This window comes from Pavona decussata, unplaced genomic scaffold (assembly GCF_977016875.1).
Source record: "Pavona decussata unplaced genomic scaffold, jaPavDecu1.1 SCAFFOLD_31, whole genome shotgun sequence".
In the NCBI taxonomy this organism is placed as follows: domain Eukaryota; kingdom Metazoa; phylum Cnidaria; class Anthozoa; order Scleractinia; family Agariciidae; genus Pavona; species Pavona decussata.
Window position 1 is genome coordinate 761,070 of NW_028145454.1, and position 24,729 is coordinate 785,798.

The window sequence follows — 24,729 nt, forward strand, 5'->3', positions numbered from 1 at the left end:
ATACTTGCGCATATCTTAAGCATTAGTTGTCCGAGATTAAAATAGCATGAGAACGTGAGAATTTTGGAATCGCACTGAAGTATCAGAAGAATATTAAAGGGACATCTTTGCTTTCCTTTGCTCTCTTTATCACTTTTTTTTTCTGGTTTGTTTGTTCCGTCTTGATAGTTGTAGCTTTCACGTTCTCCTGACAACGAATGAGTTGTTTAGCCTCATGACGTTATGAGCACGTGCCAACCTCTTTCCCAAGTCTGCAAAACTGTGCTTGGGGACGAGGGCAGCACGTGCATGACGCGTGAAATCAAAGGCACACTGTTCCATGGATTTACTGGATTATTTTCTTAACCAAACAGAGCCAACATCTCTCTTTGTCTTAATTATAGCTTGCCTATGTTGAACTGTATCTAAGCTTATTTAGTTTATCCCAGCCTGGGGGTAAATAATCTTGGCAGACATCTCTGTTTTCTCTGTTCTTCTTCTTTTTTGGCTTAGGCATGCATCATTTTAAGGTGCTCTCTTTTCGATAGTTGAACTATTTGCCCTTTGCCGTAGTTTCCGCCCTGCAATCAGTATGTTGTTGTTTTAACTATTAAATTTCTGGATGAAAACCTGGCGTGTGACCTTTCGTACATTATTTGTTTTGTGGGTTTTATCTTGCTTCGCCTCGCCTTCAATGTGAAGTGTAATCTGCTCGCACGGTATCTCGAGAATTTGCTTGACTTTAATATTGTCTATTGTTGTTCTTTGTTTGATTGTTTGTTTGTTTGCCTGCTTTTTAGAGTTGTCAGGTATTCAGTGTTCAGGAAAAATCCGATGTTTTCATATTTGAAATTTTCACGCTATTTGCTATAAACTTGTTAACAAAAGACGGTTTTTATGATTACCCGTTAGGTGTTAAGTGCGAGTTCAAATAGAGTTCTAATCACCATAATACGCCTCTTTTATTTCGGAAATAACCAGCATTACTGTGGGTTACCGTTTATCAGATAACTGATCTCTTCAGGATAAAGCTACCGTGCAATGTAAAGTAACTTTGTTTTATCTGTACAGCGTTTTTTATTGTTGGTCAAGAAGCAATTCCATGGAAATGAAAGTTAACTACCACAAAGTAATAAATTGGGCAAACAAACTCTTCATAGACCATGGAAATGAAAGTTAACTACCACAAAGTAATACTGGAACCAAGTCGATCGCAAAAAAAAAAAACAGTAAGGTTATAGATAAAATATAGCTCGATGTGTTTAGCGTAATAAACGTTCAATTGACAGCCCGATTTATTGCTGATTATATGCAGTAGAGACAGATAGTACTAGATGACCCTTTAAAGGTGGCCATTGTCGGCATCAAAATCGCAATATTTAATCATATGGTTCCTTAAGTTCAATGTGCTATTCCGTGCGAGTCATATAGCACATGCACGGTCAAAGCGTCTGCGGTTTGCTTATAATCCTGTCCGTCTCTATGTCTTAAAATAACTGTTTTAGCGACGTTTTACTGACGGACATAGAAACCGGAAAAGAAAACAAATTTAAGAGGTCATTTGTCGCGTGTGTGTCATGCACCATTATTCCGGCCATCGATTAATAACCCTTGTTGTTAATCGCACGTTCTAAGGGACGTGTAAAAAAACAAAGGGTTTTTAGTTTTGTTTTCACTTACCTAGTTAGTTTTTAGTTGAAAGCAAATGTCGCTATTCAAAAAAGTTGTTTTATTTTCACTGATGGAAATGAATTCATTGTTCCTAATTGACTTTCTTTTTGTCTTCAAGGATAAAAATTTCGGCTGATTTTGCAACATCATCGAAATGCTGATTAGTCGAGATAATTAAGAAGGGTTGGATCATGGAACAGTCACTCGGAGAGATGAGAAAACTTCGCTTCGTTCCATTTTCACGTAGATTAGCGGATTCTTGACAAAATTCCAAACACACACAAAAATCTAGAGGATGTATAACATTGGTTAATCTGTCTAGTATCATCATTAATGGCGTGAACAACGATTCTTTGATGCAATGGAGACAGTTCGTGAAGTATCTTTTCTTGTCTGGTAAACAGTGTCTGCAAGCCAGCGCATGTGACGGGCAGCTCCTCGTGTAGGGGATTTTAAACTTGAAAATGAAGGATGACTTGGTAAGACAAATAACACTTTTTTAAACAAGCGTATTTCTCTCAAAGAGTTCTTTCAGTGTACTCTTCGACAGCGCCGACATTCCAGCGGGTTCCGCAGGTTCCGCGGTTCCGCGGTCTGCAGTTCCACAGATTAGTGCTACCCCAGCAACTATGCTCAAGCGGTCCTCTCGTCCGCAGTGTGGCTAGACGGTGTAGATTGTAATCACTTTTTACCTCATGTTTATCGGGGGATGATTAACTTAACACTTTGTTCTCTTTTGGAAGGAGTAAACTTTTCTGCCTTTGACTCTCATGATATAAACACGCAGCACCCTAGTTTACGACATACGGATTTTTTGTTGTTGTTGTTGTTGTTGTTTGTTTGTCTGTTTGTTTGTTTGTTTTGTTTTAGCTTGGGAAAGTTTCCTTTCTTAGCATCTCTTGCTTCTAACAGTTAAAAACATTCGAGTTCCTACTCGATAATTTAGTTTACTCGTCTCTGTTTGTTTATTTGTTGTTGTTTACTAGTTTCCTTCCCTTTACTTTTTTTGTTTTTGTTTTGCTCATTTGTTTGTATGTTTGTTTTGCTTTCTATCAATTGGAAATCTTATAAATTTTGTTCAACTGACGAAAGATAGCGTTCATAATTACCTTGCCTGGAGCTATTCAATATATTCAGCTGCAAGCTTATAAGCCTTTTAATCGCTGTAATAAGCCTCTTTTATGCCAAAAATAGCCCACATCACATGGCCCACAGTTTATCGGAAAAGATTTGTCGTTGTTAGCGACAAGTAACTGTACCTTACATGATCATCATGTTAATTTCACATCGATCATTTGTGTAAACGATTGATTTAAACGGAAAACGGGAACTTAATTGCGGTAAAACGTCCAGAAATTAAGAAATCGCTGAAATCTGCTTCAACAAACTGGAGACACCAGTTAGAGGATCTGTCATAAATCTTGCATTTTACATCGATGTCGACATTTACCATTAGACCCAATGATCTATTTAAACAGCCGGCTATTGATTGTCGGTAAAGTAACAACAGCGACAAATGGCACTGAGTATGATGTCCAAGGGCGAGTGGAATAATTGTTTTATTAACAACAATCAAGGAATATTACTAGATGTCGCTGATTTCGCTTTGCAAGGACAACCAGAAGATAATTTAATGGTCTCTATTTCTCGGGCATGTCGGTATAATGGCTCATATGCCATGGCCGCAAACCCAATCAAATCCCTGGAATTCCATTATTTTACGATCCAGTCTTTTAAAAAGTCTGTTTGGCTGTGTCGGAAAACGGGGGCCAAGCGCTTACAACGAGAGTCAACTCTCACGTTTCGCCCTCTTGTGATATTCCGTGCATCCGGGTCATATGCAGCGACGGTTTGCCTGTAATCCCGTCCGGTTTTCAATCAGCACGAAAAGATGACCTTTTTAAACTTAACTGATTACAGCGCTGGCACTACTGCAAAGGGCAAATTTATTTTGGGCCCAAATGAAATTGCCCTTGCCGTAGCCGCCCTACAATCAGTTTGGTTTATTTACACGAGCATCTCCACTACAAAAGTTCCGGAAACGAAAAGTATTCAAAATATGCAGTTTATTTGTGCATCGTGTGGCCAGCCTCTGCGTTTAAAAGTTTCAAGAAAGTTTTAGTTATGTTGTGTTCTGGTCTCTAAACTCGGGATGCAGTAAAATAAGGTAGTAAGTAAGTAAGTAATTTATTTAATGTCAAATACACAGGGGGTGGTCTCCAAGTCCCCCGAGCCACAGGCTCATGATAAAAGTGTTTGACAATATAAAAAAAAAAGATAATAACTACCAATTAAATTAAGAAAATAACATCTATCTATAAAGATAAATAGATAAAAATAAGTCAGGTCAAAGGCAATTGCTGCATTGACAGCCGTTAAAATTTAGCTTAGTTAAAAGTCACCGAAAGGATGATGCATTAGGTGCGTTGAAGAGGTGATTTGTCGCGTGTTTGTCATCATAAAAAGAGCACTGAGTGTCACTTATTTTTAGTGTCGCTTTGAATAGCGAAAAAAACTTATTTATATCGATAGAAACGTTAGAATAATGGTACAATTTTGTTAAAAGATAACCCTGGTAGTGTGCAAAAACTTCTATTAATCATATCTGTCTGCGGATGGTTAGAATGGAAATGGATGGCAACCAGTTTTTTCAAGTTTCTCATGTGTATTTTGATGAAATCGCTGAAAACAGATTTTAGTTTATTATCCCTCGGAGAAATCATTTCATATTTTCCTCCCACTGCTCTAAGAGTCATTATCAAATATTTGGGCAGTTTTGGCCGACACTACCCCAAAATCTCCGTCACAGTGCCCTCCCCCCCCCCCCCCCCGCCTAATAGCCCGTGTTCAGTTAATCCCGAGATTTGCACGCGTCTAAAACAACAAGGTTTTATTTTTATTATTGGAGTAATAAGTGGCCTAATGAGAAACAAAAACTGAGAGATCCCTATTTTAATTTCAGTGGAGACTGACTTTCATTGTCATTAGACAGTTCTAACACCGATACTCGGACAAACACGTCTTTTTACTGCCCATTTCTAAACACGGATCTGCCAAGTCACACACAGTGTGTGGTTTTAATCCAATGTTCAGTAATTTCTTTAAAGATTCCAAATTCACAGGTAAATAATTTCACGCGACGAAAATACCGCCGCGCTATTAATCTGTCTGTCCCTGTAGAAAGAACGAGCCTTTGAGAGATTCTTTCATAATTTAATAACGCTTGGAGCATTGAGGCATATTGTGAATTACACTCCTTGCCCCCGATGAATTGAATCACCCTTACGTGTTGGTGATTGCAAAAGTATCTATTTGGTACTAGCGGGAAATAAAAATCTTTAAATATAGTTCTCTAGTTTGTCTTTCGGCTGATTTTTTTTGTCTTCACACAGAGTCAACGGCGACGCAACCAACGCTACGGGCCATTAGACCGCGGCTTAAGACAATCAGTGGGCCTCCAAATCTGTTTATAAGTGGTTTACTTTAAGTAGATAAATAGTTTTCTAGTCTGGGACGACAGCCTTCTTATTACCGTCAGCAGCAGATCGACAATGTTTAGATAAGATTGTTAACAAAATTGAAAATAACTTAGAACGTGGTTTTGTTAAACACCGTCTAAACTGTCTTTTAATAACTGACCCTACAGATGGAACGAGCCTTTAATTTCCACCTAACCCGAAACAATGATTGTGAAATCGGCCATTTATAAACTGAGTATTGACGAAACGAAACACCGAAACTTCTTACCTAATACAATATTCCGGATTTAAAAACTTTGTAGAATCAAATATTCCCCAGTGGCCGTTTAAGAAAAAGAATGGAAAAACAAAACAGAAAAGCGTATTTCGCACGCATAACGTTGTTGATTTTTGGTAGTGTATAAATAAAAAACAGACATCTATTTATCGTGACAATATAGCGAGTTGAATTCCACTGATGTTGGTATATATCACGATAAAATTGAACATTAAAACGCATGAGTCACGCTAAATGTCTCTCCAGGTAATTTTGTGTTTCTAAATTTTTGCCTGCAATAATAGAATTTAAAAACGTGAAGGAAACATCCACGGCGAGCCGCGAAATCACGAAGATACGCTATTTTTTCTGAACACTGTAAAAGGACTACAAACTTTTATGTAAGCCGGATAAAGTAGCTGACGTTTACTTTCGTAACTGATCGACAGAAACACGATCAGTTCTTTTCGCAACTGTTTTATTTTGAAAAAGGGAAGCATTCCGAGTACGAATTCCTGACGTTCAACTACTATTTGAAGTCATTATTTAGTCGTTATATTTCTGGGACTTTTTTTTTAGACCAGTATAGTTCAGTTGCATTTTGACAGAAACATCAACAATAGTTATTGATATTGCAATTTGAATGAGCCTCATGGCATGGAGTGTAGTATTTTGCTGATGTTGTTTGATAATATAAGCCTAGATTGGTAAATCAGTGCGAGCTTCAGCGTCACCCAATGAGAAAATTTAAGCAAAACACTTTAAATGTGTTCCCAGATCGTTTTCTTCCCTTTTAAATACATATTATATTGTGTAAGCTAATATAGTATCATCTGCTCCGGTCTTTTAATTTACTAGTTTTTTTTTTTTGTTGTTGTTGTTTTTTTGCATTTTTAGCGACATCTCATTGTTAATCGCAATTTTTCACGACAGTTTCCAGTGTGTGGAACTTGAGCTAAATCTTACTAAACAAGATCACAACGAATTTTTGAGGCGATTAAGGCCGCCAGAATAGAGAGCCACCCGGAAATGAAGAAATGAGCCTTTGGGTGCCTCTGGAGTTTATTTAGCCGGGCGATCAAAATTTCTTTTCATAAGTTATTAGGCAATGGAAGTTTCTCTATCCGTGCTAGCTAATTCTGGCATCAGTAGCCTTTTGGAAAAGGTCAAGTAAACACTGCCCTACAGCTCCATGTCTCACTAATGTATTTTCCCATAAAACGCACTTTTTTGATACATATGGGGCTGTTTGGAATCCTTTGTGGTGCCGAGCAATCAAGCCTGCTTTTTTAGCCAGCATTCCGACGTAAGCATCGTCAATCTTGATCTTGGGTATAGTGTCAAAAATCTCCACAAACAAAATCAACACATCTCTAGATAAAACATACCCCGGACCGGCACAGAAGTTAGGATAGTGTGTCTCATTGTATTCCTCTTTAGTGAGCAGCCATTTGCCATTTCTTCGAACTATGGGGTTTTTGTATACAAACCCTAGGTAAAGCTTTTCTTTGGGTGTCATAGAATTGTTCAAAACTTCGAGAACAGCCGGAGTGTTTATAAACACATCATCATCGGCTTTGAGCAGAAATGAGAAACTGCAATATTTCGCCGCCCATTCAAATCCCATCTCTACTTTTAACGTTTGGTTCCAGTAGTCCTCATAATAGTCGGCGCGAATCAAATCGCCATACAATGCCTCCTCTAGCTGTAGCTGTGTCGAGTGGTTACTGTCTCGTGACTTGCCGAGAAGAAAGACTGTCTTCCAGCGAGGGTTTATGGAGCTATCAGAAGCCCACGTTTGACGGATTGTTCTCCGTCTGTCGAAATAGACCGGCGCCGAAGCTACTAGAATAAGAAGAAAATAGCGCTGCTTACATGGTGTTTGAGTTGTCAAAGTAGTCTTGTGCTTTAAAGGAATGTCTTGCTTTGCTGTAGGTGTTATACCAGAATTGCTTGCAGATTGAAAAGTCTGCTCAGTTCCTCTCGACGTGAGATTTATTCCTTCAACTGGCTCGTTTAGCTGACTTTCTGTTGTTCCTGGTGTCAACTCTATTTCTGTGTAAACTTCCACCGATCTAAGCTGTCTCGATCGCGCAGAACTGGAAAAATAAACTTGCCATGACTGCGTCCAGTCTCGAACCAAAACGGTGATCATTGCGACGGTCAATCCTGCGTATAGGAAGCTAACAACTTTCTTGACCCAGCGCCTCTGCGTACGATTGATATACAGCCTTTTCATTGGCATTGCTCGTTTCTACAGCTCCCCTTGTGATTCTGTCCTAGTTGCTTTGATGTGTTTATATATTGCGTGAAACACGAAGAATGTTGACCCAGACGACTGAACCGACTGGATTGGACTGTTTTATCTCAGGTTTTATAGATGATTAGCGTGTTTTGGGGTGTCTGTCCCGACAGAATTAACATATTTCAGTTCAAGTGCGTCCTAAGCAAGGATCAGCTAATATTCCGCGTTTGAGCATTATTTCAAGCGTGCGGCACGCAAATGCGAAAGTGCCCGTCCCGTGGCTAAAACCTTATTGCGTATTTCCGTCTTGTTACAATGTCTCCTGACAAAGCGAGATCTTGAAACTTGAATAAGGTCACAATTTAGTCAAAACCCCAGAAAACTTGCAGCAGCATCAATCAATGTCACCTTCTTGATATCAATTATGTTTATGTACTGTACTGCTTCGGCTAAGTGTGCCTCGAAATGTTTGCCAAAACTATCAGGTAAGTTGCTTGGCAACCGGCAGCCGCACGTGCGCTCTGGATGCATTTTTCCCGACGTGGAAGCCACGTGGAGTAGCATTCTAAATCCAAAGTACGTTTTCCTGAAAGGATAAAACCAAAGCTATTTATTCCCTGGGAGGGCAATTTCACGGGTCGGTAGAGAACACCAAGGACCTCGGGGGGAGCATGTGTTTGCAACGACAAATAAGGCAAATATGATATTGGGTATCATATAAAGCGGTCCACCGGAACAAATAACCAGGATGTGTTTTCGCAGCTCCACAAGTCACTGGTCAGGCCTATACTTGGGTGTGCGGCTCCTGTTTGGAGCCGGTACTTGATTAAGGATGTTGAAAAGGTTCAAAAAAGAACTTCGCGACTTGCTTTAAGGCAGAAACGTGGCGAAATGAGTTATGAACGTCGTTGTAGCTTACTGAAATGGCAAACACTAGAGAAGCGAAAAAAATTTTTCTCTCTGGTTCAATGTTATAAGATAGTTTTTGATATTGGTCACCTCTCTTTCCCAGATTTCTTTGATTTTGCCAAAAGTACTCGTACAAGAGTTAACCACGACTATAAACTTTACTTGGGAAGAGCGGTTTGTAATTGCTACAAATATTCTTTCTTTATTCGCATTGTAAGGAAATGGAATGACTTGTTAGGATATATATATTGTACATGCCGAATCATTAATTATCAGTTTTTAAGAGTAAGAGTTAATTATCTGTTTTTAAGGGTTTTTTATCAGTCAGCCATCAAATTTTATCTAGTTCTAGAAATTTTAAAATATTTTTGTAAGTTTTAAGTTAGAGAAATTGTTTTTATACAGGGTTAACCTCACGATTTCCCTATTCAGGATGTTTTTGTATTTGTGAATAAAATGTTATGTATATGTTTCAAGGGCCGGCAAATTACGCAAAGAAATAATGACACAGACCGGGAATTTTTAAAAGAACTTTATGCTGATCAGCTAGTTATTTGTTTTTTCCTCTTTTAACTGATAAGTACCAAGATCACAAAGCTTCCAAAAAGGTTATTCCCTAAACTTATCATTGATAGAGTACTTTGTTAAAAAAGGCATGCAGTGAATAATTAAGTGATGATATAACCACTTAATTTAGATATGACTAATACGGTTACAAACACTTGACCGTGTTTATGATAGTAACTGAACAACGTATAATCGACCTCGTGTCACGCGGACCTTCCCGTATCCTGCTAAAGATTTTTTTATTTCGTGAGGCTGTGACAAGCATGAAACGGAACGAACCAGTTATAAGAGTATTTGTGATTCGTTTAGTTTTAATTTTTCGCCGATATTTTCTTTCGGACGGACCTCTTAACACAACACATCGTGTACTTTGCTTACGACTAATATTTGGCAATATCACTCAGTAAAATTCCCTTATTTGGAATTCACCTCTGGCCTTCATCAGTAACTTTTTTATTCACACAAAAATATTTGGGCCCTGAGAACGCATAAGCAGCAAGTTAGCAAGGTTATAAATAAATTTGGAGGACTTTCGTGTGCCGTTGTACAATACTGACATACTTTTACGCTAGAGACCGCCGACAGGGCCTGCGCCATGCAAGTCGACTGTGAGCTTTTTCACGACAAAAGCGAATTGAAAAATTGTTTTATCACTTCGGCACTTCCAAGTTAATGGGAAAGTCTATGTAACAACAAAAAGAAACATATTTTCCGTTACAGCCAAATATTTTTTCGCCTTTTAGTCAGGTGATGTTAATTCTGTACCTGTTGGATATAGCCTGCTAACAGGGGAACCAATCAGCGCTATAGGCTGTCTATACAAAATGCGATATCCATTAGTTTATGATTTCCTTTATTTTCATCACTTGTCTGCTATCATGATATTGTTTATTGTAAAAGAAATTGCACGTAGATCACCCGTGGGAACGAAAAAGGTTAGGATCCAGACTGCTTTCTAGTTAGGAGCTTTCCAAACTGTTTTGTTAACAATGCTTTTGTTGTTCTTTTTTTTTTTTGGTACTTACAGGCAACACACTTTACATAACACCATTTTCTAAATCACACTAATTACTCCAATTGCTATTTAATTAATTACTAATAACAACAATTTACTACTCACTGCTTTCATGAATATAACATAATAATGTAAACAAACCAGTTTTCCAGACTGTTAATCGTAAACCACATTCAACATTGAGAATCACTGTGCCTCTATCGACACCTAACGCGAATGATAGACGGTAAAAACATCTTTCAACTTTTGTTGATCAACAAATTTTGAGCATTGTTTTGACTTGTTGACTTAATGTGGCCGAACTTGTTGAACGGAATAAAACGAAGCTCTATTTTCTTTCACCAACGTTCAACAGCTTTCAAAATGTTGAACGGCATATTTCAACCTTCAACATCACATGATACACTGTTCGACATTTGTTGAACGGTAGCTGCAACATTTGTTGCTCAACAAATATCAGCCGTGTATCATTGGCTTAAGAAGAAAGACACCTGACCAATGCAAACATATCGCTGGCTCGTACTGAAACCTTAAGTTCTACCTAGACCCTAATGCCTCAGCCGAGTGCGTCAATTCTTGAATATAATATATCCTATACCAAAATATGTTGTCCTGTCATTAAGTATATGAAGATCGCCTCATGCGCATGGATCCGTTATTGCTCGAAAAGAAACATTTTTTATCCCGACGTTGGTTGGTAAAAAAAGAACCTACCCAGAAAGATAGCTAATGAGACACCTTTCTCCCTGTCATTTCCTGAACTGTTAAGGTCTTTACTCAGAAAGAAGCTGATCGCAGTTTACAGGGACAAGAAACATTTCGTCAGCTGATGTGAAATCATGATCTGTTCGAAAAGCCTCACCCGCCTCAGAAATGAAACTAGTTTTCTTCAGCGAAATGCCAACTTCAACGTTTGAAACAATAGAAGAGGACATTGGCTCATGAAGAGGAGTAGAAGAAAAGTATTGTAATTCCTTTTGTTTGCGGAGGGACATGGGTCGCTGAAGGCCAGCAAGCATTTTCAAAACAACCCAACAGCAGCACGGAAAGTCAGGAAATAAGATTCAGTTCCCTGTAACACTTTTGGGGTTTGACTGTTTCAGTTAATGATCTGAACAGATCTGACTGATCAGGACCCAGTTGTTCAAAGCACGATTAACATATTCCTGGGTAAACATGAACTTGGATTTGAGTTTAATTACAAATCAGTGGAGACTCTTCAGAAAAAAATTTTGTTCCTCAGTTTTGACTTCGACTTTTCTTTAGCGTTAGCTTAAAATTGGCTTTTAAAAGCGTTTTTAATAAGCGAGATGAATACCTAGGTTAAATTTTAATCGGCTTTCGAACTGAACAGGCCCAGCCTGTGTTAACTTACAAACAGTGTTTGCATGTGTTTAGAAATTAAGACGTACCATAAAACAGCCTGAGAACACAGAGAACATCATTTTTTTAATGTATTTTGCTTAATTGTTCTCGTTGGCTGCCACTGAGTTAAGTCCGGTCCGATAAAAGGGTCTTTATTGGGGTGTTGGATTAATTCTCAGCTTTCAGTTAAAATTTGAGCTATTTTTCAGCGATCAGCCGCTTTTCCTCCATTTCTCAGCTCTCAGTTAATTATGCCGGATCTTAGTTAAATTTTACTTTTAAGGTGTTTTTGTGGTTTTGTATCATATCAGCAATGTCTCTGCCACTATCATAACAGTGTCGAGCATCATCTGAAGATTTCCGAAGAACTTTCTACTGACTTTACGAACATTGCTTATCATCTCAGTAACGACCCATGCGACCTCTATAAACAACTTGTGAGGAGCTCCGAGCCAAGTTCGTTTGCAACTTGTTCCCCAGGCAGTAACTAAACCCGTTATTGGCAGGTTATTTGCAAGAGGACTAAAATTCACACTACATTTGGGCAAAGTTTGGAGATCTCAAGCTAACAATCTCAACGTTTCTCAGCTATAACCTTGCCAAGAGTCCTTTCTCTGGTAAGTGAGTGGTCCAATTTTTAGCCTTTCGCCTAAGGAGCTACTGTCGCCTGCCTTTCAGTGGTCAAGCTATTTTAGCCACTATTAGTAATAATCTGAAGAGTCAAAAGTTCAGACACTAATACGCATGGAAACTTAAAAACGATAGTCCCGTTTTGTTAAAAACCACACTATACCAGTACAATGAAATTTTATCGATGGTTTGCATGTGACGTCATAGCGGCCATGTTGGTGTACAGGAACAATATGATTTTTCCCTGTGGGACTTAACTTCCATTTTTATTCAAACTATATGAACAAATTTTCTTTTGTGTTGTGCACCAACATGGCGGCAATGCAAACCACCTATGAACGTAAGAGTAATAGCAAAGATACCCAGCGGAGTCGGCGGTATTGTCCGGGCGAATATAATCATATTATTATAGTTTTGGTGGCAGAGCCGCTATGAGCGGCCTTAGCCATTATCGTCTCCAAAGCCTCCTGTCCCTCTGAGCCGTTGGGGGCCTTTGCACGAGATCCTTGTGTGAAGGCTCCCACCGGCAAAGAGGGACAGGAGGATCTGGAGACGATAATGCGTAAGTCGCGAGAAAATATCAAATCGCCTTTTCCCCATTCCCCTCGCGGCTTCGTTGATCGCTCGTCCAACTTTCGCATTCGCCCAACATCCCGAAAGCTACGTAACCTATAGCAAAAATGAAAATGAATTGCAATTAGAAAAAAAATGTGCTTCCCTTCAGGTGTCTTGTTAAAAATCGATAAGAAATGATGAGTCAGCCCTATTACGGGAAATTACGTTCCATGAAGCAAGAGAGGATGAGTTACGTTCTTAACATGATTCCGGAAAATTCGCGCTATTTCTTTAAAAGTTATAACTTCCGTGACACTGATGGAAGGGAATGTTATTTTCTCGACTTTAGTTTCTATCTTTTTTCTCGAATTCTTGGCCAGGTGCAGTTCGAAACTTAAACCCTAGTTCTTTAATGTTCAGTCGGCGTATTTCAACCTTCCATTACATCGTTTAACAGTTTCAGGACCTTTCTCTAAACCACTTCAGACTTGAGTGCTGTACCTCTAGACTTTACTCAAACAAACAAAATCACATCTGTTGCCAGGTGTTTTAATGCAATTTGTAGCTGAAAAGAACGCAAAGCACGTGGTCTAAAACAGCGGAATATTTGTCCCGCTTGACCGGTAGAAATCCCGCTTTACAGTCGCAACCCGCACGTGTTGGCGGGAAGGTATCTCCAGCAGCGGACGATGACCATACAAAGATGAGCTGAGAACTGGCACGGCCTTTGTTTGTTCCTGTGTGAGAGATCAGAGCATTGCTTAGCTTGCATGAAAAGTAAGTGGTTTAATTTCACTGCACAAACAGCAGTCAAGACAGTTTGGTTTCTAAAGCTTGCCTTCTGTGGAAACAAGTGCAAATTCTGGTACTCAAGAAAAGTTCAATCCTTTTTTCCTGAAACTGTCTGCCGTATACACGAGTATGCTTTTTCCTTAAGCTTTTATCTTTCTATAAAACGCATTTAGCATGCCTAACACCATCATTATTCATCGTAAGCGTTTTCATCATTCTTTGTAATAGCAGTGGTATTTTCGTTTACACGAGGGCCGGGTCATGTACTGTACTTTCTGAGAAGTTCAGTTGGTCAGGTGTTACTCTGAAATTAGAAGGTAAATCAGGATAAACGTTTTCGTTTTTCTCACTTGTATGTGTAGATTCTGTCACGGAGTAGTTGATGAAGTAATGTGCAGCATTACAATAACTGTATGTAATGTTTAGTGAAAAAAATAACTGAAGTGTTGCAACAGAAAAGGTTGAAACTTAATTACGAAATATTAATTAATCTAACTGTCGCGGTGCAAATCCACAACGGTAACCGTTTTCACTATAAAGCTTCTACTCACAACTCAAAAAAGGCAATACAAATTAAATCGATAAAAAAAGCCGCATCATTTTCAAGAACAAATGTCTCCATCACTGTTCCTTTGTTTAGTTTATTGCGGGTTGAGTTCTCATTCAAGGCTAACTATCAAAGAGGCCATGAGTGCTTGATTCACAGTACAATAGACCCAAACACAGCTACTAACCTCAGCATTGACATTCAGCCCCCGGGTGTGTTCCCTGTCGTCCCGATGAAGTTTACTGCAGTAACCATTCTTGATATGGAATGTCCTGTCATAATTTGATACCTTATCGTGCTGCAAGGAAAGAGTCACCCAAAAATAAACGATCAGAAATACCTAACTGTTACTTTCGGGGGAGGGGGAAGGTAATGTGTTTTCCCCTGAGTAACCTATATAGGTATGTGCACCCTCAAGGGGCATACATATTTTGGTCTGAAATAGGGTCAAGGCCTTTGGACCACCAGGCGACACACCCCCACCACAAATTCCGGGGAGTACCCCTCGGGTTTTACTATGACCAAGCGACAAGGCGACTAGGCTTTTGCCCAGAAATGGAACGAATTTATTTAATTTGAGTGCCAAAGTGAGGACATAGATTACTTCACCAGCGCTCTACAAAGCAACTAGTACTGAGCTACGAGGTCAAAGATTTTTCTTTGACCTCAGCAAACCAAATTTCCTTCACAGGACTAGCAGTCCCTGGCAACTGAAGGACAGAAGTCCTCCTGTCTTGTTTGTTCTGAAGCTCCTCACTTTGGCACTCGAATCAAATAATTTCATTCCATTTCTATTTCATGGGTGCTACGCGGCGTTCACACTTTGCAGGCTTTTACCTGTTTGTTGGTGTTAAAATAGTTCTGGACGGCTGCTTCTGAGGAAAGATGCCTGGAGAAATTTGTTTTCCAGGCATTTGACAGCTTTTTGCTGTGGCTCGACGTAATGAGGTGAGTGTCTCTAAAGCGGTTTTCTCTCTGCAAAAAAAAAAAGAGATAACAGCGGCTTGTTTTTTACGTGTATCCAAATTTAGAGTGTCTATATATACTAATTAGTTAATTATTTGGTAACGTTGGCTTGCCAGTATAATATGTTGACAATGAATTCGAAGGGAGAATGAAAGTCTGGACAAAAGAGAAAACAATGGCCACTCATTTCCTGTTAACTTGAAGCGCCGGCGACATTAAATTTTGTTGCAGAAACAAAATGCGTCCGTGACGAGATTCAGTGAAGAGGGTTTTCCTTTTCGGAAACTGGTTTTGCGTGTTTTGCAAATGGATCATGACATTTTTGGGAAAGAATAAAATTGCCGTAATTATGCAAATGAACAAAATAAAACTCGGATAAAACGGTCTTGAAGTCGTTAGAATACAGCTAACATTACATACCCTCATGCTCTCTCTCCATTGTTCCTTAGTTTGTTCAGGTGTGTAGCTTTTAACTCCGTAGTTTGACATACGACGTGCCTTCACTTCTCGTCGTTCTCCTGCGGGTTCCGCCATCGCGTTGTGTTTATGAACCGTGGAAATGGAAGGGTATTTTGTTGTGTAAGTTTTAATCATTTGTGACGGCTATCAATGACGATCATATTCGTACGCGCGCGCTCAAACTTGATACGTACACACTTCAAGTTGCTGTCTCCTTCGCAAGCACGATTACAATAGACCATTTCCGAGGTTGCTTTGAACCTCATTATGAAAGCGAGGCTAAGTACAAAGTTTTTGTTATGAAAATTAGTTTTCATTCGTATACAAACAAAACTAATATTTTATATGAAAAGTTTTGCACTTAGCCTCGGGGCGGATTGATGGAAACTTGTGGTGACGACAGTTTCGTAACTCTACGCCTTCCGTACTCCACTAAAGAGCGATGACTCGGTAGGAGATAATTTTTGTTAAAAACCGGGCGTTTTCTGCATAATCAGGCCAAAGTAAGCCTCAACTATTACAACAACAACAACATCAACTTTATTTTTACAAACTGAGAAAAAAAAATAACTGACAACTAAAATAAAAAGTAAAGACTAAACTTTGTTAACTAATTGTTTAAATAAACTATAAAAATAACAATTTTAAAAAAGATGTTTCGTGTATAAGATTGACTTTTGTTATTAAATTAATCAGAAAAACTAACGGGGAGAGATTTCGACGTTTCGATGACATCCTGTCACGTATAACTATAGACTTAAAAATTCTTAGAAACCCCGCTCGGCTATTGCTGTAAGGAGGCCATGGTATCTCTAAAAAAGGGCCCAGTTGTTCAAAGCCCGATTAAGCTAATCCTGGATTAATGTGAACTTTGATTCGAGTTTAATTACAAATCGCTAAAGATTCTTCCAAAAGATTTTTGCCCCTCAGTTTTGGCTTAGACTTTTCTTTACCTTTAGCTTGAAATTAGCCTTTAAAACCAGTTTCAAAGAGCCGGAGATGAAAACTTCGGTTAACTTTTAATCGTAGATTAGCGTTAATCGGCTTTCGAACAACTCGGCCCAGCAGTTTATTGTTCAGTCAATTGTTGTTGGAATCATAAGATGGAAATAAAAGTATTTTGATTACTGGAGGTTCAAATGACCTAAAGACAAAGACAACTCGAGTGGAAAGCTTCTCCTCACTGCAGAAGTATGTTGGGTTGCCTGTGTAAGAGAAAGGACTAGTACTGATTGTAATCCAACATGGCGGCCGAAGTTGGCTCTCAGCCTTCGAAGAAAGCTTTGTCGAAAAATCTCATGGCTATGAAGGTAATTTATCAAAACGTGCCTCGTGGACCCTCGTGCAGTTTCTATTATTCAAATGTATGTTGTATATTGGCTATTTAGTTCATGAAGAGGAAAGCAGAAGCAGATTATCGTCGGCAGCTGGAAGAAGAGAGACAACGTGCGATCGAAGAATCTCACTGGGTATTGGAAGGAAAACAGGATGAAGACAGGTAAGGCATGAGAAGAGTTGCGAATTCAAAGATTTCGTTGAATACTCAAGTCTTAGTTAGTACAACTGGCGGTCCTTCAGTCCTTCAGACACGCAGTCGCAGGCTAATGGCTTAAAGAACGAGGTTTATACATGTGTAGCGTGCTTGTTCCTATTAAAATTTACAACTGGCGGTCCTGCAGTCACGCGGTCACGACTGGAGGACTGTAGGAGCAGTTTTTTAACTTAAATATCAAGTGGGCTGGGTATTCTGCAATGAGCCCTTTGCAGCTAACGGTCACATGGTACAAAATCCACCATGCTGGAGAACAAGCTATGCACTGGGACATCCAAAACAAAGAAAATTCACACAGTCAAACATTAATTTTCTTTGTTTTGGATGTCCCAGTGCGTAGCTTGCTCTCCAGCATGGCGGATATTGTATGATGTGACCATTAGCTGCAAAGGGCCCATCTAGCCACAATAATTTAATAATGCTTTTAACTACTTTCATGGTATTCGTCACACATGAACATTGATCATACATGAAATTAATGCACCAATAAAAATGTAACTTAACAATCCCTCTCCCCCCGCCCCCCCTTGCCTCCCAGGCATATGAACTTTTACAAATTGGTTTGTTCAAATCCCTGCCCCATGGGACCAAAATGCCATTCAAATACTCTACCCTAGTGCTGAATTTGATGGTCAAATAATCCCCCCCCCCCCCCACACAAAAAATGTTCCAGTGTTATTTGACCAGGTTGCATTTTATGAAGGGTTACACCGAAGCTCTTGGGTGCGGGTTTTCATACATTCATATAATTTCAGTTTTCAAGTTGTTCAACATCAGTGACACACAATCCTGGTGCCTGGCATAAAATTACCTCATATACAATGACGTGAAGAAAAATTACCTTTGCTTTGAAAACTGATACTGTTCAATTGAACTGTTGTTATCCACAAATATCCATGATTTCTTTCCGGTCTAGGATTTAGAGTCTACAGGCAGTGTTCTTACCAGGCCACAGCCTTACAGGATTCCCACAAAAAAATTGGGAAGTCTCAAAGGCCAAAACAATTAAAGAAAAGCATGAAGCTATACAATGTATTGGAATTTCCAGAGGAGTAGGGGGTATTGGATTGTTTTAGAATATGCATGCCCAGTCTTTCATCATTCTTTGCCACAATATCTGTCAAATGAAATGGAAAGGTTGCAAAAGCGTGCGTTGCAGATAATACAACCCGACCTATCCTATGCTGAGGCCCTAGTAGCTCTGGACATCACATCACTGTACGAGAGGAGGAAGGCCTTGAGCAATGCTCTATTTGACCAAATTGTAAGGGACCAAAGCCACGAGCTCCATGATCTGCTGCCGCCACGCAATGAGTCTACTTATTGCACCCGTAGCCAGAAATACTTTAAACTACCGATTTGTAAGACAAAAAAACACCTTTATTATGTATGGCGAACAGTTTTGATTATTAGTAGTAATCCTAATTATTAGTAGTTACGGTTTTTATAATATTTGTCATATATTTATAGATAATTTGTAGTTCCCTTGTAAAGTAAGTCGTATTTCAGCCGGCCCAGGGGCTGCAATGATTTTACTTCTTAATAAAGCTATCCCAGCTATCTGAATGAATTTTTGGGAACAGCAGAATTCAAAAATATATAATTATTGATATTTACATGTACATGAGTGTATGCTTTTTCTTAGAAGCCGCATTGAATTTGAACCCAGTTATGTGAAATGTGAGGATCTTTATCCAAGTGGAAGGATGTCATTCAAGAATTTTAACCCAACAGTTGAAGTAAGTATTCTAAGTTAAAAGAAGCCTTTAAGCATGGCTGTAGCCAATTCTTTTGTTTACAGAATCACCCCTTACCGTGCCTTTCAGTAGAACTTTTTGGGCTGTAAAAGTGTTTAAAACCAAAACAGATGACCTGGGTAAACCCTTGACTCAAACCAAATTCAGGTAAATGGTGGCAAGTGCAGTAAACCTTGTTTTGCTTCCAATTGTATCGGTTCAGAAAGTGGCACAATTAAAATAAATAAATAAATAAATAAATAATAACAATTATTATTATAGTAATACAACTTTACTTAAAAATTCAAAACTTATTTTACAAGCACTAAAATACAATCATTAATAACAACAATAATAATAATAATAATAATAATGATAATAATAATAATAGCTAGATGAAGCATGAACGATCGAAGAATTTTAAGATTTTTTTTTAATATTATTTTATTGATTTTCTTTGTTTATAACTTGATTTTATTGTAAATTTAAACGCAGGGCTAGTCACAGGTTCCTGCCTCCTTGTGTGATTTTTATTTTATATCTGGCATTCAGATGTTGACATACTGCCATATAATAATAATAATAATAATAATAATAATAGTAATCAAGTGAAAATTAAAGTTAATAGCCGACGTTTTGGCATCATCGTGACACCATTCTCAAGGCAAAGTGGACAAATTAATGCGAAGATTTGATTTGATTTCTATACTTTCTTTACTTTACATTGCCTTGGGAATGGTGTCACGATGACACCAAAACGGCGGCCATTAACTTTAATTTTTGCTTGCTTATGTTACAAGAAATCATTATTGATCAATAATAATAATAATAATAATGATAATAATAATCAAGCGAAAATTGAGTTAATAGCCAACGTTTCGGCGTCATCGTGACACCATTCTCAAGGCAAAGTGGACAAATTAATGCGAAGATTTGATTTGATTTCTATACTTTCTTTACTTTACATTACCTTGAGAATGGTGTCACGATGACACCATAACGGCGGCCATTAACTTTAATTTTTGCTTGCTTATGTTACAAGAAATCATTATTGATCAATACCGTATTTACTCGTGTATAAGTCGACCCCCCATTTTCAAGGTCAAAAATCGGATTTTCATCATTTCTGGCTAAAGAAGAAAATTTCAGAGCGAATGAAGTTTCCCAAAAAGTTAATCTCTTATTTCTGAGAATGTACTGTAAACATGGTGAATAAATAAAACTGCAGAGCAAAATGTAATCGTGTGCGGTTAAGTTTATTAGCACTTGTTTATATCATCATGATTTTCGGATTTACGCACACACGAGCACGTTGACTTACTTGAGAAGTAATTTACGATATTTTGAAGTAAATAGCATTGAAAATGAAATCTTCTTGCATTTAACTAACCTTTATCTCAATGTTGAGTTTGAAAGGAGATTAAGAAGACCGAAGGAAAGCCGAAGATCGCTCGATGAAAACACCGCCATTTTGGAAAACTTGGTAACCAAACTACAAATTTGAGGAGTACTGGTAACTAAGGTAGCTCCACGTGCTTTCCGTGCCAGCTCCTGTATTCGTTTGATGAAAACGAACATTCAGCACCGTAAACGGCAGCGAAGCTCTAAGAAAAATGTCTGCTCTATGTATAAAAAGACACAGCAGAAACTCTCCAGTAGGTTTGTGTTTCAACCACGTAATATTTATTTATATTTCATTTTTGTTGACGAAGAATGCACCGAAAACTGTCAATACTCGAACACAATTAGAACTGGTTTTGTAAACTCGGTTTTCCTAACGGACTTCGAGTAATTGTTATGCTAATTTCTTGGGTTTCTTGGTAGGGTTTTTTTGTATGACTCATGTATAAGTCGAGGGCGATTTTTTGGGCTGATTTTTTGGTCACAACAGGTCGACTTATACACGAGTAAATACGGTAATAATAATAATAATAATAATAATAATAATAATAATAATAATAATAACCACAGAGTGTAGTAGAGTAAAGCCGGAGGAAAATGTGAAATTTATTTTAATACAGTTGAACCTCTCCACAACGGCCACCTTGGGGACAGAAGAAAGTGGCCGTTGTGGAGAGGTGGCCGTTATGGGGAGGTAGGGGCGTAATATGACACTTTTTTTTTTCGGGAAGTACAACATGTTTATTGTGTCAAGTTCATGCTTACTGTAGCCTATAATGGCAATCCAATCTTAAATAATATACACAGATAAAATACACAATAAAACAAAAATAATGTTTCGAATCAAAATGTTAACAAGACGAAACGAGCAAGGTTCGCAACATTCGCTGTATTATTGTAGACAATTTATGCTTACTGCAGCATATAAATGGAACACAATCAAAATACGTATATCATTAAAATGGATACAGAGACGTAATGTTCCGAAGACAAATGTCGATTACTGCATCAACTCATAAAAAAAGGTTTTTACAAAAAGAGCTGTACTGGCCGTTGTCGAGAGGTTATTTTGGCAGTTGAGGACGCACTTTAGGGGCCGTTGCCGTTGTAGAGAGGTTTAGAGGTAATGAATGGACTGTCCGCCGGGACAAAAAAAAGTGGCCGTTGTAGAGAGGTGGCCGTTGTGGAGAGATGGCCGTTAGTGGAGGTTCGACTGTAATCAAGAGTAAACTCTAACACACTTGCTACTGGTAACTTTGAAGTTCAAATCCCAGTTAAACTGCAAAAACCAACAGACCCCATCACCCTGAACAGACAAAATGAATTGAAATACCCCAATTTGAGCTCACAAACCTGACTCATTCAACCTGTTGAACTGAAGTTCTTTGTTTCTTTACAAAAATGAACATCGCCAGTAATAATGGGTGTCCATCAATGCACACACTTGGGACAGGCTAAAGTTAATTCATGGGCTGTTTATGGCTGTGGCACGTCCACTGCAGATCCTGTATGTGCTTCTACTCCCTTGTATACTGGATAGCATTGTCTGAGAGGTCTGGTTTATGGTGAGAGATTTGATCACAAGCTACATGAAGAAGGTTTTAAAGCTTTTCCAGGATGGCTTCAGGCAGTCTTTATACATGCACCTCTTGATGGGAGCACATGGGTTAATAATATCCTACATGTATGTAGTCAACTCCCTTTATTGCAGACACCCTTGGGACCGCGAGTTAGTGACCTTAATAGTGAGAGTCCTTAATAGTAGGTATTTATTTCAGTCAAACGTCTGTAATTTATTTTTTGCCGGGGATTCAGCTACTGTCCATATTATCAGGGTGTCCACAATAGTGAAGTGTCCACAAGGGGAGAGTTGACTGTAGGTAGCACCAGCACAGATCATCCATCTGGACCACACGGTTAACAGTGTAAAACACAGTTGTTGGTTCAGTTTTGAACCTCAGTTTGTATTGTTTAAAAGTGCAGTAATTGACCCTTCTCCAAAATGGCGGCAACAGATTTGAATGAGTTAAAATTGAACGGAATGAAAAACTGATACCAGCGATAGGAAAGAGCACCTTTACTTTAGTAACCTTGCAAAGTTTCAGCATATTAGGTGTTATATCAGCTTAGGAAATGTAAGATGAAATTTTACAAATTTACAGACGTTTGTACGACTGGGGGTATACGTCATACCCCCAGTCATACAAACGTCTGTAAATGTTTCATTTTTCAACTTACATTTTCTCAGCTGATATCACACCTGATATGCTGAAACTTTGCAGGGTTACTGAAGTAAAAGTGCTCTTTCTAGTGCTGGTATACGTTTTTAATTTTAACTTATTTGAATTTTTGGCCGCCATTTTGGAGAAGGGTCTATTACTTTACTTCCTTTAAATTAACAAGACACAGCTCCAGTACAGGTCCAGCCTGCAAGTATTAGCTTTGAGGAATAAGTAGTTGCAGCTGTATGGTCGTAAATCAATTTTGAATGCTGTGCAACTTTGCCAACAGAAAATTTTTAAAGAGATGTTAACTGAGGAAGACCTGGCAAGATCAGAGGAGAGGGAAAGGGAAGAAACTGTCTCAGATGAGGAGATGGCAAAAAGGTTAGCAATTTAGATCGAGAAAAAAAAAGTCCAGTAAAACGTCCAAACTTGAGACTGTTGTCTTTTAAAACAGCGAAGGTATAGTTTCATTAAGTCTGAAAATTTTATAAACGCTTGTATAAAGACGTTTTGCCTGTCTTCATACATCTTTGCTATTTTAAAAGACCCTCCTCGAACTTGGCCTTTATACTAACTTTAAAGTGATCTTTCAAGCTGTGTCAACGGTTTTTAGTTACATAGCCTGTATCATGATTAATTTTAAATTACCTTGATAATGGCCTGTTGCATGAAGGTTGATACTCAGGTTGATACTCAGTTGATACTCGTTTTGATACATTCATTTAAGAATGTTACCCCCTAGCTGAACTTTGAAACAAAATTGAAGCTTGTGAAAACTTGAGTTTGTGGTAATTTTTTATTACATTTCTCATTGGTGATTGACTGGATTTCTGTCACGCCATGTACATGTATGGTGCAGGTCTTTGTCATGTAACTGAGTGCTAAAAGCTCGACCTTTTGTGCAGATCCGGTAGTTTATAGCTTTCGACCTCTCTCCTCCGCAGAGGCTCCATCAGTGGTGAAACAGAGGAAGAACGAGGAGAAGGGCAGGAAAACGGGGAAAATAAAACATCAGGTTCCCCGCGTGCTTTCCTTTTCCTTCTCCCCAGCCTCCGCGCGCTTTCCTTTCCCCCTCCCCAGGCCCCATACAGCTCGAAAGAACGAAAAGAGACCTCTAAGGAGGAGAGAGGCTTTCGACAAGGGCCGGAAGCCACTTTAGATGGTTTTTATATCACTGAAAATTGTCCCCTTTTTTCTTCATGTCACCTTTCTGCTTTCAGGTGATGTACAATGTAGTATTGTTGCGGGGAGAAATTATGTTATGTTGTCGGATCTCTTGTGACAATTAAAACTGAAATTTGTTTGGTTTTGCAGATATGAGAGCCTAGTGGGTACGGTAGCCAAGAAATTTTCAACAAAAAGGAAACGATCATCAGTGGGTGCTAGTTTTGAGGCAGAAAGTCCTTCCATACAACAACCAGCAAAGAAAGCGAAAAGAGAATTTTTGAAACCTAGGGACTGATGCTACTACCTCCAAAGATAAATGAAAGGAGGGTAATTCAAATCAGAGATTTTTTTTAGATATTTTAATATTTTGGAGGATATTTTCCAAGTTATTTATTCCTTAAGTTATGACAATGCAAATATGTGAAGTTAGGTGATCACGAGAATTATTTCTGGAAGGTATTTTTTTAATAACAAGGACCAATCAGATTTGAAGTGATTCTAATTGAGCCAAACTTCAGGTTTGAAATAGCGCTCCTACAAGCCTCAAATTAACAAACCAAGTACAGTCGACTCCCGATAACTCGAACCCTCGCTAACTCGAACCAATTTTCCTTTCCTTTCAGGTCATTTTCTATATAATTTTACCCTCGATAACTCGAACTCCCGACAACTCGAACCTTTTTCAATTTCCCTTGAAGGTTCGAGTTACCGGGAGTCGACTGTACAACGTAACAGTGACGTACATCGTTTTAATGTTTTAACTGTGTATTCTATTTTAATCAAAAATCTAAATTGATAGCGGTACAGCCATATAAAATCGCAGTCCAATACAACGAGAGGATGGTAACTCTGTGATTCAAATAATCATGTATATAATCTTAGACCTAATCAGTGACATGAGTTAACCTCCAAAATGGCTTATTTTATATAATTTGAACACGTCTCTTTTGCTGGCAAATGCAATGTGTCCGTTAGCATAGGGGAAGTGAAAAGCAATTTCAATAACATATTTAACCCTAAAGGAGAGCGAAAATAAAATTAACTCGATTGTTTGCTGCCTACAGAGTTGGGTACCAGGTGACAAACTATCTTTTCAGATGCACTAATTTGAAAACCACCGAAGCAAAATGAAGGTTCAAACTAAGTAACGACTCGAGGGGTGATAACAAGAGGCTTCCGTTATTAGGCTAGTTTCTCTCTCACGCTCTTCTAA

General features: G+C 38.6%; 3 protein-coding genes across 3 annotated transcripts; 1 reads left to right on the plus strand and 2 right to left on the minus strand.

Moving 5' to 3' along the window:
- Positions 1 to 3,415: 3,415 nt before the first annotated feature.
- LOC146484739 (beta-1,3-galactosyltransferase 5-like) lies at positions 3,416 to 8,212 on the minus strand. The gene has a single exon (XM_085104473.1). The coding sequence runs from the start codon at positions 7,628 to 7,630 to the stop codon at positions 6,515 to 6,517; it is 1,116 nt and encodes a 371-aa protein (XP_084960599.1). The 5' UTR covers positions 7,631 to 8,212; the 3' UTR covers positions 3,416 to 6,514.
- Positions 8,213 to 13,204: 4,992 nt separating this feature from the next.
- LOC146484740 (uncharacterized) lies at positions 13,205 to 15,602 on the minus strand. The gene is made up of 4 exons (XM_085104475.1): positions 15,397 to 15,602; positions 14,848 to 14,985; positions 14,198 to 14,308; positions 13,205 to 13,408 (listed from the first exon to the last, which is right to left on the minus strand). Exons 1-4 carry the CDS (start codon positions 15,568 to 15,570, stop codon positions 13,262 to 13,264), a joined length of 570 nt encoding a protein of 189 aa, XP_084960601.1. The 5' UTR covers positions 15,571 to 15,602; the 3' UTR covers positions 13,205 to 13,261.
- A 1,041-nt stretch (positions 15,603 to 16,643) lies between these two features.
- Positions 16,644 to 24,579, plus strand: LOC146484741 (M-phase phosphoprotein 6-like). Its single transcript, XM_085104476.1, has 5 exons — positions 16,644 to 16,745; positions 16,824 to 16,933; positions 18,633 to 18,726; positions 22,636 to 22,730; positions 23,664 to 24,579. Exons 1-5 carry the CDS (start codon positions 16,680 to 16,682, stop codon positions 23,809 to 23,811), a joined length of 513 nt encoding a protein of 170 aa, XP_084960602.1. The 5' UTR covers positions 16,644 to 16,679; the 3' UTR covers positions 23,812 to 24,579.
- Positions 24,580 to 24,729: the final 150 nt, after the last annotated feature.